General features: G+C 39.9%; 1 protein-coding gene across 1 annotated transcript; it reads left to right on the forward strand.

The window, feature by feature from the left end:
* The first annotated feature begins 5,665 nt into the window (after positions 1-5,665).
* On the forward strand, positions 5,666-6,829 carry pou3f3b (POU class 3 homeobox 3b). Its single transcript, XM_070891494.1, has one exon. The coding sequence runs from the start codon at positions 5,666-5,668 to the stop codon at positions 6,827-6,829; it is 1,164 nt and encodes a 387-aa protein (XP_070747595.1).
* The last annotated feature ends 8,141 nt before the right edge of the window (positions 6,830-14,970 follow it).

Below are 14,970 nucleotides of genomic sequence, written 5' to 3' on the forward strand. Positions count from 1 at the left end.
AGTATAATAAGCTTCTAGTGTAGCGCCTAATAAGCGTTCAATAACTACTTACACCGTTTGAAAATGATTCACAAGGTTTCACAATTTGTTTACTGTAGTTTTATATCTTATCAACATATTTGCCATGAAACTTGCCCATAACCTGAAACATAACATATATGGAGTACGTGATCAACTGTTTTAATATTCGAATCATATCTACTGCCAGATGATAAAATTATAATAAACTTGTTTGTCGCAATAGTTGGTAGTCAATGTAAACCGGTATTTAGCTTAAATACACGGTTAGTGAATCAACAAGTACATCTGTGTAGCAATATTTCTTAGCAAGTCCCGAAAACAGCGGAAATATTTTACATACTGACGTTTCAACACTTACTTTTCCAAAGTGCACTTTTGTGTTGAGCTGCTACGTAGAAAACACTGTTCCGTTGTTTGATTTGTTTCCCAGTCACTGGCCGTCAATTAAAGCTATGAAAAGCTGCAGATTCAAAAAAAAAGTTTGTCATAATTTACACTTGCCACAAATTACCCTGTAGTGATTGAATTGTTTACCTTTAAATCTTAATATGTGCAATTGCAAAATATATTGAAGTGCCCCCTGATAAAGCACTATTACTTCCCTACACGGTGACCTCAACAAGACGAGAATATAAATAGGTTATTGCAAGATGCTCACTGCCAAGCAATAGGTTCGTTTAAATGGTCATCCGTTATGCAGTCAGGAACTGCAGCAGTAAATGTAACACAAATTTGCACCTTAAAATAATGCTGAATACAACTTAATTTTAAACAATCTGTGCATTAATGAACAGAAACAGGGCGCTCTTTTGCTTTGTAATATCTCACTCCACTAAATGTAGAGTCATGCAAACACGTTGCAGGAGCTGAGTCCTTCTTTAACTTTTCCTCCGCCAACAAGTAATAATTAGCGATGCTAATATAGATAACCAAACCATTCCCAGTGTAGACTGCGCCCGTAAGGTCAGACTGTTGGAATGAGAACATGTTAAAAGGGAACAGTAGCGAAGATAAGACGGCCCGGAAACAATAGAAATTATATCATTTGGAAATGTCTGTGTGTGTGTTTTTGGGAACGTATTTTTCATCTTCAGTAGTTAATGATGCATAGTCAAGCGTCCGTGGGAACCTCTAAACGGCTTACCCATAGCTTGGGATTAGTTTGATTCTATGATGTTTCTACTCGACGTCGTGAAAAACTTTAAAAAAATTGAGCCTTCTTCTAATGTAGTAAACTAGTTGCCATTTATAAAATTATGCAAACATTCTCAGACTAGAAGAAAATCTTTAACCTTTCTTTGAAAAAAATGTGACGCAGTCAGATTCTGGCAGATGCATGCATGGTTACAGTCTGAGCAATAGGAAGAGATCCTGCAATTAATGAACGGCCCCAGAAAAGATAGCCGATTTTTGGAGGGGCAGAATCTCGCCTCTTTATACATCGCCAGGCCTTTAAATAGTTCCTACCTCAAGCTGATCTTCACCCTTTTCCTCACAATTAACACACTTCACGTGCCATTTCTTCAATTCCTCGTGTTATATCAGTGTTTTGATTTGAACATTTAATTCAGTGGAAGTCACATTGTCAGTAAACCTTTATCAATTACTCAGACTCCTCCAAGGCTGCAGATTTAACAACACTTTACCTGGTTTTCATCTCTCAAAGTGAAAGGAGCTTCTGGCCATGGGCTTGCTTCTCGTATCGAAATTAAGGTTGGAAATGAGATTTTTCACAAAACCACCGCCATATTTTGTTAACTACTCTCTAGCAGAACATCAGAAAGTCCACTTCAACACGCATCTTAACTCTTGGGGGACGGTCTATGTTTCTTTAATATTCAAGCTCACAGTTACAAAGGAGTAGGGGTTGTGTAGAAAAAAAATTGATACTTTTCCTCACCTTAAAACTTCATGACACAACTGAGGTGGGTCAGTAGTAACAACACGGATAAAAAAATATATATATTTCACTTTCAAAGCAAGAACAAAAACAATTGAGGAGACTATTGCTGAACTATTGGCCTGCAGTCCCAGCAGGTTATTCGTCACAGGCTGTTGCATGGAAGTGTCCAAGTGAAGGGCGAGTGATACACATTTGTCGCTAATACTCCCACCTGCTTTTCTGCTTTAACAACCCTGTGCTCAACAACAGATGCAATTTCAAATATAACCCCCCCCCCCTCCTCCCATGTAATGTCAATATCTGTTACTTTAATTCCGTTACGTATACTTTTATATCGTGGAACATAAAATAATGAATGACTTTTTTTTAATCACTAAAACTTCATACAGAAGTGACAGAGACAGTTTATAATTAAAGTTAGAGGCTGGGAGTCACGCCTATTACATTCATTTTAACATCTATGGTTGTTATTACGACTTTTTTTTTAACGCAACATCTTCCGCCCGGTTTTATAAACTGATTCTGTGCCCTCTCTACTTTTCCCTTCCTTCTTTTCATTACTCCGTTCATTTTTCTGCGCTATGCTGTATCTTTCCCCGCACGACAGTGCTCCCTACCGCCCACAGCGTGCAAAAGCAGCGTCTTTCAAACTCCCCAAATTTGCATTGTATGCTCCAGACCCCGCGTCTTACAAAATTAACGGCGCTCAGATAAAAAAAATAAGCTATATGTTTTAAAATGTCAGAATTGGGACAGAAGACGGCTACCTTTATTGGGACTATATAGAGAGCTCTATATACTGACGTGGGGTCCCGAGCGTTCTTCCTGGCTGAAATGGAGTCCTTTATCTAAACCCGAGTGCACAAACATATAGGTTAATGTGACTACTGTTCTTTCCTTTTATTTGGTTCTCTATGGCAACGAAAATGCTGTGCGCAGAAATGCACCCCGTCAAGAAAACAAATGATCTTCGGGGAGCAGCTCTACATGGCATCTGTTCCAAAGGGGCACAGAGGGAAGGAAGTAAGGAAGGTATGAGTGAAAAATGTGTGTGTGTCTGTGTGTGAGAGAGAGGGAAAATGTGTGTGAAACAGAAAGGACTGTATATGTGTTTGATGGAGAAGGAATTGTGTGCGTGTGTGAAAAAAAAATAAAGGACAGACTGTGTGTGAGATGTAACAATGTAAAAAAAAATACTCCTTTAAAAATTCGATTTTTGTTACAAATCATTCAAAATTTCTTCGACAAGATGCATATTTTGAGTTTTTATATTTCATTATATAATGAAATATAGAAAATAGTGAAAGGACAGAATCAAATAAAGGCTTTCATGGCAGCATATATACACAAACACTTTACAAGGTAAAGACATCAATGTTTATAAAAATCAATCGCGCCGTGAAAATGGACATAAAATACGATATCAAAGTTGAAAACGGTGTAAAACTATGCACGGTTATATCTTATAATCATACACACGCACACGTGTGCGCGTATACATACAAATGTGTGTGTGTGTATTTAAGTAAGCTTGACATTCAAATTAATTCCATTCGTCACTACGCGAATCTTTTTTTGGAATCAATAATATGAAGTGCCTGGATTTAAAGACGGGAGCTGCGGAGGAGGTATGAAATGTCATATTTGGAAGATTTTTTTTACACTTGACCTTGACAATCGAAATGCTTCCGGTGTGCACCGAGTTTTACCTTTTGTAATCAAAGGGAAGAAAGTTGCAGAAGATGCTTTTAATGTGGGGGGATGGCGGCCTGTTTGTGCCTGAGCGGGACGCTCGCACCCACCTTTCCGGAGAACTCAGCCAAGTTCTCGTTAGTTGTGATTGATCGTGATGCTGTGGACAGACTTCCAAGAACCAGAGGGCTCGTTTCTAGTGTCTGTGGTAGCGTTGCACGATCTGCTCCAGTGTGCACGTTTATTTCTGTGCGATCTTTTCAAGTGTTTTCGCGACCTAATTAATGCTAGAATCTCCTATTCATCGTGACCTTGCCCAGTGCTCTCTACTTGTCTATTTCCTCGACAGTAATGGTGAAGCGCAGAACAGCAGATCGATTTAACAAAATTTAGCACAAAAAAATCGAGCCCGACGCTTCCGTCCTCAAATGCCCCAACTCGTAAAATCCAACTGAAGCTGTTTATGAAGCCTATTGAGATAAGAAGGCAGACTTACCAATGGGCTGTTCGCTGTTTAAACCGTAAACAGTGTTGAAAAGTTTCGTATATTTGGAATATTTGCTTTGCTTTTTACCTTCGCTCCGAACTGCTCCTCGTCGATCCTCGCTAAGATGCACCCTTGTACTGGCTCCACTGAGCCCGGCGCTCACTAGTCTATTATTTTCACCAAAATATATGAAAATTTATGCAAATGTAAATCAGTACAAATTGCTCTCTGATGTTTTACTTTTTTCTTGCTGGGGAAACAAGATATAGAAGATGTTTTTTTTAAGATAAAATATATTTTAGGTCTTTTACATCTTTACCATTGACCTTTAGGCTTTTTTAATGGGGAGAAATGTAGTTCTTTTCGGCGGCGTGTTCACGTTTCATCGGTCCACCTGAGACGCCTTTAAATGCGTGCACTGTGAAATTTCGTAGCAGTAATTTAGACAAAATCCTCACTGTATATTAATGAAAGAAGGCCCCATGGCACCGCTCCTATACTCCCCATTCAGTGTAAACAAAACCACGAGACTCGGTTTGAGAGTGGTCCAAGGAAAATCTGTTGGAAAGGAAAACATGCTGTTGGGGCTCTGGCACAGACTATTCAGCGTCTGCACCTGGAGATCTGAGATTTAAATGAGATCTGTGTTACATCCATAAACTCTTTAGCAGCCTAGAAAAGAAGAATTCGCACGGTTTGAGGGTTCAATCAGTCTTAGGCTTCAGATCAGTTCCATAACAAGTTTACTAAGACCAAGAAATGTGTATTTTTTAAAATCCTGTGCATGTTAACGTGGTCCTACTCAAATTTTGAACCTCACACAAAGATCGTGCATTAAACGGAGTTTAATTTTGCAGGTCTGAGTGAATTGGTTAAGACGAAAACTGGCAGATTTGAACAGTTATGTTTCCAATGCGAAATGAGTCGGTTGTATTTCTTACTCTCATAGACACACAACTTATTCGCTTGCATATTCAGGACTAAGTTTATTTATTTTTCTTCACTCCCTCAGGAATGGTCAACTTGTCCTTGTTTTGGTTGTTACTTTTTTGGAATCTATTCTCTTGATTCACCAACGCTGGCTGTTTGCAGCTTTTCTGCTTGGTCGCATCCCCCCACCCTCGCAACAACGACATTCCCCTAATTAAAAACCAGCCAATCGGAACCGCCGGAAGGAAGCCGCGCGCCCGAGTCTCGCAGTCGGAACGCGTCAATCACTCAGCGGGTAGCCAATCAGCGGGAGCCTCTGGCTGAACTTCCTCCTTTTCTCTGTGGTGCGCGGGGAGAGCGCGGCGCGGCGGCCGAGGTAAACACTAGCTATGTGAGAAGGGAACTGTCAAACAGCAGCTTTCCCAAGTCCCAGCACCACCACCAGCATCCCACACACAACAACAAAACTCTCAGCAACAACAACCAAAAAAGAGAGAGAAAAAGCAACACAAAAAGAGGAACTTAAAAAAAACAAAAGCAACCCACTGTATTTTTTTATTTATCTCTGGCAATCAAACAACTACTGCTACAAAAAAAAACAAAAAAACAAGGACAAGAGAGGGGAAAAAGCCATGGCGACAGCGACGTCCAATCCCTACCTGCCGAGCAATAGCATCCTGTCATCCAACTCTATCGTGCACAGCGACTCAGGCGGCATGCAGCAGGCGACCACGTACCGGGATCCCTCGAAAATGGTGCAAAGCGACTTCATGCAGGGGGCCATCGCCAGCAACGGCCACATGCTCAGCCATGCACACCAGTGGGTGACGGCGCTGCCGCACACCGATGCCGGCTCGCCCTGGTCCTCGGCCATGTCCGGCAGCCCCTTGGGTCAGCAGCAGCAGCAGCAGCAACAGGACGTCAAGCCGTCGGTGCAGGTCGTGGGCCGGGATGAACTGCACACGGGAGCGGCTCCCCTCCATCACCACCGCCCGCCTCACCTGCCTCCTCACCAGCCGTCTCACGGCGGCCACCCGACCGCCTGGGGGGCGACCACCACGGCTCACATGCCCTCCATGGGCTCGGCCGTGCAGCCGCTCATCTACTCGCAGCCCGGCTTCACCGTCAACGGCATGCTGAGCCAGGCGGGAGGGCAGAGCTTGCACCCGGGGCTGAGGGACACGCCGGAGCTGGTGGACCACGGGCAGCAGCACCACAGTCACGACCACTCGGACGAGGACACGCCGACCTCGGACGACCTGGAGCAATTCGCCAAGCAGTTCAAGCAGAGGAGGATCAAGCTGGGCTTCACCCAGGCCGACGTGGGCTTGGCGCTGGGCACCCTCTACGGCAACGTATTCTCCCAGACGACCATCTGCCGGTTCGAGGCGTTGCAACTGAGCTTTAAAAATATGTGCAAACTCAAGCCCCTGCTGAACAAGTGGCTGGAGGAGGCCGACTCGTCGACCGGCAGCCCCACCAGTATCGACAAAATAGCGGCTCAGGGGAGGAAGAGAAAGAAGCGCACCTCCATCGAGGTGAGCGTCAAAGGAGCGCTGGAGAGCCATTTCTTAAAATGTCCCAAACCCTCGGCGCAGGAGATCACCGCCCTGGCAGACAGCCTTCAGTTGGAAAAAGAAGTTGTCCGGGTTTGGTTCTGCAATCGGAGGCAGAAAGAGAAACGCATGACGCCGCCGGGAGGAGTGCAGCAGACGGACGATGTGTACTCACAGGTCGGCAATGTAAACGCCGACACACCGCCCTCTCACCACGGACTACAAACCGCCGTTCAGTGAAAGCAAAACAGCAAACGTAGACTGTTTAGACTGTTTTTTTAAGGACAAAACGAAATCAACAAGATCAGGACTATCGCAATGATAGCAGGTTTTCTACTGTGATTGTGAGGCTGGCGATTGCATAGAATGAGTGCACCAAAACTGCAGATGTCTTCTTTTTTTAAAAAATATTTTAAAAATATCTGACGCCCTTGGCTTGTGGTGATCGGCAGGTGGACCCCAGATATTTCCTGATAAGTGTGTCTACATGTGCCTGCTGTTTCAGAAGGACTGGTTTATAAAATCATTTCAGATGTGGTCCAGTGAGCTCGGCCGTGGACGCTGGTTGACTGGAAGGTGCCTGGTGTACATCCAGCGGCTTATTTTTCTTAGCTCTATCAGGTGCATAGACAACACTGAAACAAAAAATTCTGTTATTTGAAATACTGAAGACTGTCCCTTATGTAAAGCAGGGCAATCTGCAGAAGAAAAGGAGGTAATCCGTACTGACTAAAAAAGACCAGTAGAAGGGGGTCTTAAAAACGCAAAACTTCAGAACAACATTAAACCTGCAAGGCAGAGGAAATTTGAAGGCAAAAAAAATGAAATGGGTTGATCCAGAAATAATGACAGATGGAACTTTCAGCAGCGAGGCTTGTTGGAAAAGACAAGACAAAAGAAAGACTGGGGATTTGGGCGAGAAATCGTCCCAGATGTGGCTTTGATGATTGGTTCATTATGTTGTGTTCGACTTCATTCCCCCCCACCCCCCCCCCCCCCCACAAAAAAAACCTTCGCCCGAATGTTTTCTAATTTCATCTCCAGCCGATTGGAGTAGAAGCATTTTTTAATAAAAAGAAAAAGAAAAAAAAACACTCCACCATCTGCAGCTGCACTTACTGAACTTATCCTCTTCTAAACCATTGCCAAGTTGAATGAATGGGTGCTGTGGATGCGACTGTATAAAACTGCCATTTCCAAGCAGTGTTCTTGGTAGGTTTCAATATAGACTTTTCAAAGACGGCAATATAGAGTCAGTAGATCAGTTACTGATCTAAAAATATTTACTTTATATTTTCATCAAAATTGACTTCTTTTAATATTTTATTCAGAATACCTATGAACTGCTGCAAAACGGTAATTTATTTTTCCCCAGATCTTGTATTAGATGTTTTCAAAACGAGCACAAATAAATGCGTTGATAAAATGGACAGTTGTTAGGTAATAAGGGTATCTTTTGATGTGATAATTTGATTGTAATTTAATTTGAGTAGTGATTCCGTAAGAGATGATTCAAGAAATAAATTTGTTAGAGTCAAACGATTTTGTGGCTCATGTGTCTGATGTACAATGACAGTACCTCTTTTTTTGCAGAAAAGCGTTAGTCTGTTTAAGATGTATATAGAGCATTTATTTATGAACCATAAATTCATTGCCATATCATTAAGTTACACTTTAATATTTAATGTCGTTTTAGGCTTAAATATTCAACGTTTATTTTTTTTAATTCTGAAAGTATGATGTAGGATAAAACAACGTTATGAATTTATAAATGAAATCCAATTAGTGTCTGATTTGTATGTTATCAGAAATAGGTAAGCTTTTAATCACGCTTAAGTCTCGTGTTGAGTTTGGATGTTTGTCCTGTATCTGTTTTCTGTATTTTAAGGAGTCTCCAAAATGCGTAATACAACAAGCCTCTGCTTCTGTCCGAATGGATTTACATGATTTTTCCAAGCCATTGGTTTGCCTTATTTTTGAGAACATAAATTAACCTTATCAAAAAATACTGGTCTTTAATCAGTCAGTTTGAATATGGAGTTATTTATCTTTAAAAAAACATGTTAGAAGTGTTTGGGAGAGGAGGTAAAGGAAATTTCAAAAAGAGGTTCAGCCGCAGGTCACAGCTTCATTGAATGGGTTGTGTTGATATAGTTTAGAATGGTTTACTCTGTATTTCAAAAACAAGACCCAGTGGAATAAGAGCGTCTGGATATATATTTTTTAATCAAAGATGTCTTGTCTAATAACTCCCTGTACAGTTCTGCTGGTAAACCCCGTTTCTTATTTAGGGAATATATTAAAATGAAAAAGATTAGACCATCATAAAAACGTTTATTAACATTTAATATTTTATTTACCTATGGACAAATGTCGTAAGCCGCTTATTTGATTTACAACAGAGTTCAGTTTTTTTTCACAAACATCTTTGCATGATTTATACCAGTAGCACCCTACTAAAAATGCAATCGTTGGAATCACAAATGGGATGTAATTATATACTTTAATATTGTATTACTGTTCAACAGTATAAGGTGAATATATGGGAAATCTGTTTTGAAATATTCAAAAGATACCCAGTCCAGTACTTTTGAATATCCGCTTTTCCCTACTATTTGATAGTTTAACATTCTTCACAAATGTCTGGTTAACACTGAAGTGCGATATTATTGTTATGATTCCGCCCTATCTGTATGTTCAGGTACAATACATTATAATCCATTCTAGATATTTTCCACTATCAAAACGTTCGGGGGAAGGGGAAGGCTGATATGGTGAGATGCTAGGTGCAAAGAGATCCGTTATTGTTTTAAAATATAAAATGCCCACAAGAGGTGACAAGGCGTGTTAGGTTGTTGGCACGTTCTGGGTTGTATTCTTTTTTTGAACAGCTCGCTTTGTGACGTCAGTGAAGTGTTATATTACAATTAGATCTTGGAAAAGCTGATCATTTTGCCGTTATTATTTTTTTCCGTCGCTGCTTTAGTTTTTTAAGGAGAACTGTATGTGCGGTGTGCATCTATAAAAACGTGTGGGTCAGCGCAGAGTTGTATTGGCAATTCTCGATCACAATACCAGAAATTGATAGGTGAACGTATTTTGGGCAAATGGAAACATTTCTCGGCATCTATGGTCACCAGGAACCGCGTTGATAAGTAGCACAGCGATACTAATGAATAGTGGGGGCCTATGGGAACATTAGGGTTGTCGGTAAGACAGAGTTCTGTTAACAAATAATCACACGTGATTCCGAGAATCTAATTTTTTACACATGAAGTGTGCTGCTTGTTAGGAAATGATCAGGACTGTTTAAACTTTCCTAGAGGATGTAGATTCGTGCACCCAGCACGGAATGGAATCCAGAATGATTTATGTGTCAATCCCGAGTGATTAAAAACTCTGAAACTCAGTCTAGTCTCTGATTTTGTAAGTTTGATGTTTGTGGGGAAATGAAGCGTTGTAGTCAGATTACATGTAAGTGTTCCATTAGTTACGAGGAGAGCCATTGGAGAATTGCGTGAAATAGAAAACATCGTTCTATTGTTTTCCATATTAGTTCAATTTATTTTACAGAAGTTGCACTTAAGGCCCCGTTAGAATCAAACTCCTCATTGTACTCAATTCGTGAAGAGCCACTGGAAAAGTAGTTTAAATATGTGGGGAAAGGCAGAATCGGCGGTAAAGTGTGATGAGAATTTAAAATATATTTTCTGAGCTCGTAAATTTTGAATTGTATGATTCTAGTATTATAGCTTGGATCCAGGTACTCAGCTATTTCGTCCTTCATATTTTTCAAATTGTGTTTTATTATCTCATTTCCTTAGCACATTTCTTTTTGTACTTATTTCATTCTTATTTCCGTTAGCCATACATCGCGTATGGTTACACTAAATCATATATGCTTGTACGAAGATCCCTGCTGCGGGAATATCAACCTGCATTAATTTCTGTCTCCTTTATCTGTATCTTTCAGTGACACCTTTAACTACTCTCGGTTACCAGCGGTCCACAATTTCTCAAATGTCTAGTCCCCCATATTTTTGACTTTCATACTGCAGAAGCCTTAATTGTCTCATTCTTTCCTCGTCCAAAACGTTTAGCTATCATTTATTTGCAGGATATATTAGCGTATTAGTGTGTTCGTGCAAAAACTGTAGGGTAATTGAAATGCACACACACACATAGTATGTGTGTGTGTGTGTTTCAATCTTATCTTTTAAACTTATTACTAAGTCTATATATATCAATTTCCTTGTTCCCTTCTGTTTCGTTCTGCGAGATGTTATGATTGTGAAAGTTCTGTTTGAGATAGCCATTGCTGTCGCTATTATCCGTTGAAATCTATTCTCTTTTAAGTACAATAGTCGCAGAGGATAGCGGAATGGATGGCTGAAAAGAGCTCGAGGCGGCGAGGTAATTTTTTTTTAAATTGGCGATTGTTTAGAACTAGGCGGTCTTCCAAAATACTTTTCCTATCAATCTTTGAGTGGTGTTTGGCGTAATTAATCTTTAAAATAAACAGCAAGTTTGAAAAACATGCTGACGTTAGCTCACGAACCCTTAGTTTATGTTGAAGTTGTGCTGCCAACTTAAATGTTAATTAATCAAAACTCACAAACTGGTGCAACAGGTGTATTTTGTATTGAACTTGTTCAATTCAGGTCGCATTAATTATGCAAGTTTTCCAAATCACGGCGTGGTGTTTGCATCGTTTTCATTAAAAAAATACTTGCCTTATTTTTAATACACATGGCTTATCTTGTAAACGGATTGCCAAGTCTATGCTTCCTATGTTTTGTTTAACTTGGACGGACATGAGAACAAATATGTGACGCTGACGTCTGGGTGTGGGCTGTGTGGCTTCATAAATACGGCGCCAAAACAAATATTGCTGGTGATCTTTACACTTTATGCGTTTTCCTGTTTGGGTTTGTGGGTGGTATAAGCAAAAGAGTTTCTAGTTAATATATTGTGTTAACAAGGTGTGCAGTAACTCAATCTACGCAACAGTTTGACAGCATGTTACACGTCAGTGGCAGAATGTATTGTGAAACAATAGTTTTTAAAGCTTCAGTAAGCGAGACTGACCACTGCGTGTTCCCATAATTGATCTTAATTATTATCAAGATATAAAAAACAGTGTGCATACCTAATGCTGTGAGGAATCTTCTTACTACATATCGAGATCAGATGTATTTCATGTTTAAAAGAGTATTGCATTGTAATGTTGAACGCTGAAAGGTGAATCCACGCGATGCAGTGGTAATTTAGATGGGGTTCTCATCTTTGCTGATAAGGCTATGTTGGGAACGATGTGTGGTGCAGAAGTAGTCACATTTAAGCACAGGTGTATATTTGGATTTTTGTAAAACTGATCTGCATTTTAATTGCGAATTGCCATAGAAGCCCACCTTGGCTCAATTCAAAGTGATTCCATTCTGCTGAGACTGCCCCTTTCCCATTGCAAAAAAGGCTGTAGCTTCAACTGCCACAACCTCCCACTGACCCACCCATCCTCCCCCTTGAAAAATACCTTTGCAAGCACAGGTTGTACGTCCAATTTATTTTTGTATGGATGTATACTCCCAAATACAGGCAGAAAAGCAAATATCTCTGCTAGAATGTTGCAACCCTATCAACTTAACATGGTGTGTCTTGCTGCACAAGAGAGGGCCTAGAGTTGGGGTGTCTGTCTCAACCGATGCTGGTGTATTGCAAGGGATTTTGCCAAGAGCCCCGACTGCCTTGCACGTAAGGCAGATGCTGCCCATCCTGAAAGTTGTTTTTCTAGTGTCGACCATTCATTAAAACGCAGCAGTCTTTTAAAAAAAAATCACATTTCTCGGATCGATTAGCTAACACTGGTTGCTTAGCAACTAAATTCAAGCGGAGTTGAAATGAAGTGCATTTTTATGTTATTATTTAAAGCGAAAACAATAATAGTACGGCAGTTTGCCAGATTCACTTGTTTTAATTCAACGCTAGAGATGTATTCAGAACTTGGGAACCGAATACAGTTTTAATGGACATGAATAAGGGAGATGCTGCAGGGAGTACAAACGGATTCTGCTCGGTTACACCACACTATTCAGTAGCACATCAAATCTTTGATAATATAGTGACGTCCTCTAGCTTTAGATTTATTTCTAAAAGTGGTTTGTGAAGGTGATTTCTGGGATACTTGATGAATTCAGATAGAGTCGTTTTATGTGCTTATTTCTTGCTGTGCAATGCGGGCTGCTCTTTCGACGGTCCCCATGCAGAGTGTTGCAGATTGATTGGTGAAACCGAAGCGTGTGCTTGCCCGGACTGGATAGTAATTGAACAGCTCGCTCCATCTGGTGGGGAAACATTTTCACTTCGGGCCTGAATCCGAGTGTTCTGATAAAGCTTAATATAACCCAGCGAGATTTCAAAGCAATTCTCTTGAAGTGACAGGTTTTTTTTGTTTATGATTAATATACTATACAGGATATTTTTTTAATTTCTGATTTGTACAGAGATCTTATTTACGTACCATAACCGTTCTTTTACTTAACGGTTAGCTTCTGATTGATTACAGAAGCCAGCGCCAAAAGTGCCTAATACGTAGCATCTTTTTAAAGGTCTGTATTTAATTTGCCACATTCAGGATGGAATTGTAATAAAAGTGCATAGCTCATGTTGTTGAAGGGTCGGATATGTAATAATTAAATCATGACTGTGCATAGATTTGATAGTTAGATTCATGCCTAGAGGCAGCTAGATACTACCTTAGTAGATCAACTTATTCGTTTTAAATATTATTGAAGTGTACAGGTGAAGTGCACGATTGTTTGGACTTGTCGTTTTATGGCCAGGAATGCTCACTGGTTCTGATGGTCCGATAATTAAAATAATGTACCTTCATTCTCGGATCTTTACCGTCTTAAAGTAGTTATTAGATGGAGCAGAGTAATCGAGCTAGGCCTGAAGTGATACAGTACAATTACACTCACACAAAATACCTTAAAGAAAAATATTAATCTGGTGACCCGTGTGGGAACAGCCGAGTGTCAAAAGATTCCCGCACAGCTCCACAAGTTCTTTGTTCAAACTGCACCATTGCATCCAGAGGGGAGATACACTGAGTTTATACATTCTTTATTACAGACCTTGAAGATATGCTTCTGGACTCTGCTGGAATTAACCGTCTATTTCACAGCATTGATAATGCAGTTTATAGAGTTTCTGTCTGCAGTTTCATAAGACCACATTGTTGGCTTTTTTGATGTCACGCTGGTAATGTGTGGTTTCCACAAACGTGTGTAAAAACAATAGCCTAATGTTTCCTTAATTGCACACATCGCCCATCGGTTACTGCTGCACTATTTGCAAACTGGTCAACTTGACCTCACAAATTATCACTGAAAAAGTACAGTAAAAAGATTGATAAATGTACGTTTGAAAACACGCTTAAATACTTATGTTTCATGTTGTTTATTATCTTATTTTAATCGTATTTGAAGACTTTGTCAAATATTTATTGAAACTTTATACGTTAAATTATTGATTCTGCCAAATACTAAGGTACTTCAACCTTGTTACTATTAGATAGTGAGGTTAATTTCGCTGCGATGAAGTAGAAATAATAAGAAATGTTTTATGTATATATATATATATTTATGTGTGTGTGTTGTGAATATTCCATTACTTGCTGTTTTTCTCGCGGTTAATGCCGGTGCGGATCGGTGTGGAGCCTGGTGAGAATAATTAGTACATGGAGGACAAGGATGTCAAAGTTAGAGCAATTCTGACGAGAAAGACAATGACAGAATAGAGGGTGGGAGGGGGAGTAGAGACATTTTTTGAAACATCAACCAAGTCCCGGGGCGGATTAATCCTTCAAAACATGGACTTCATATAAAAATTACACCATAAAATATTGCTGTTTAATTGTTTCCAGGATACCTTCAACTGTTAAATTAACTTCCCCATAAATAGTATTTTCTTAGTACAATGATAAACTGGAAGGAAAATATTTTCTTCAGCTTTTTATGACTAGTGAAAATGCAAAATTTCCATTGATGGATCACTGAAACATTATCCATGGAAAGCGGTTAATTACTGTTATATTCTCCTATTTACAATTCAAGATGCACTAAAAGTTAGATTCTGAAGTTAAAATAATCAGATTCATGTATTGTTTGTAATGGCACCGTTTATGTTAAAATAAATATTAATGCCAGTGATCATTAAGACCTGATAATAACGATTTTGTCGAGCTTAGTGGAATTCGTTGATTAGCAGAAGTACTGAGTACTGTTCTTAAATTGATCATGTAGGTGAGCTCAACGTTGTTAATGTTCGTAGTATTTGTGTTTTGTGTATACGCATGAACTGTTGGGAGGTTAATCTTTTCA

This window comes from Pristiophorus japonicus, chromosome 10 (genome assembly GCF_044704955.1).
Source record: "Pristiophorus japonicus isolate sPriJap1 chromosome 10, sPriJap1.hap1, whole genome shotgun sequence".
NCBI lineage: Eukaryota > Metazoa > Chordata > Chondrichthyes > Pristiophoridae > Pristiophorus > Pristiophorus japonicus.

Coding starts and splice junctions, on each gene's coding strand:
- pou3f3b (XM_070891494.1), top strand. CDS start 5,666: ATGGCGACAGCGACGTCCAATCCCTACCTGCCGAGCAATAGCATCCTG.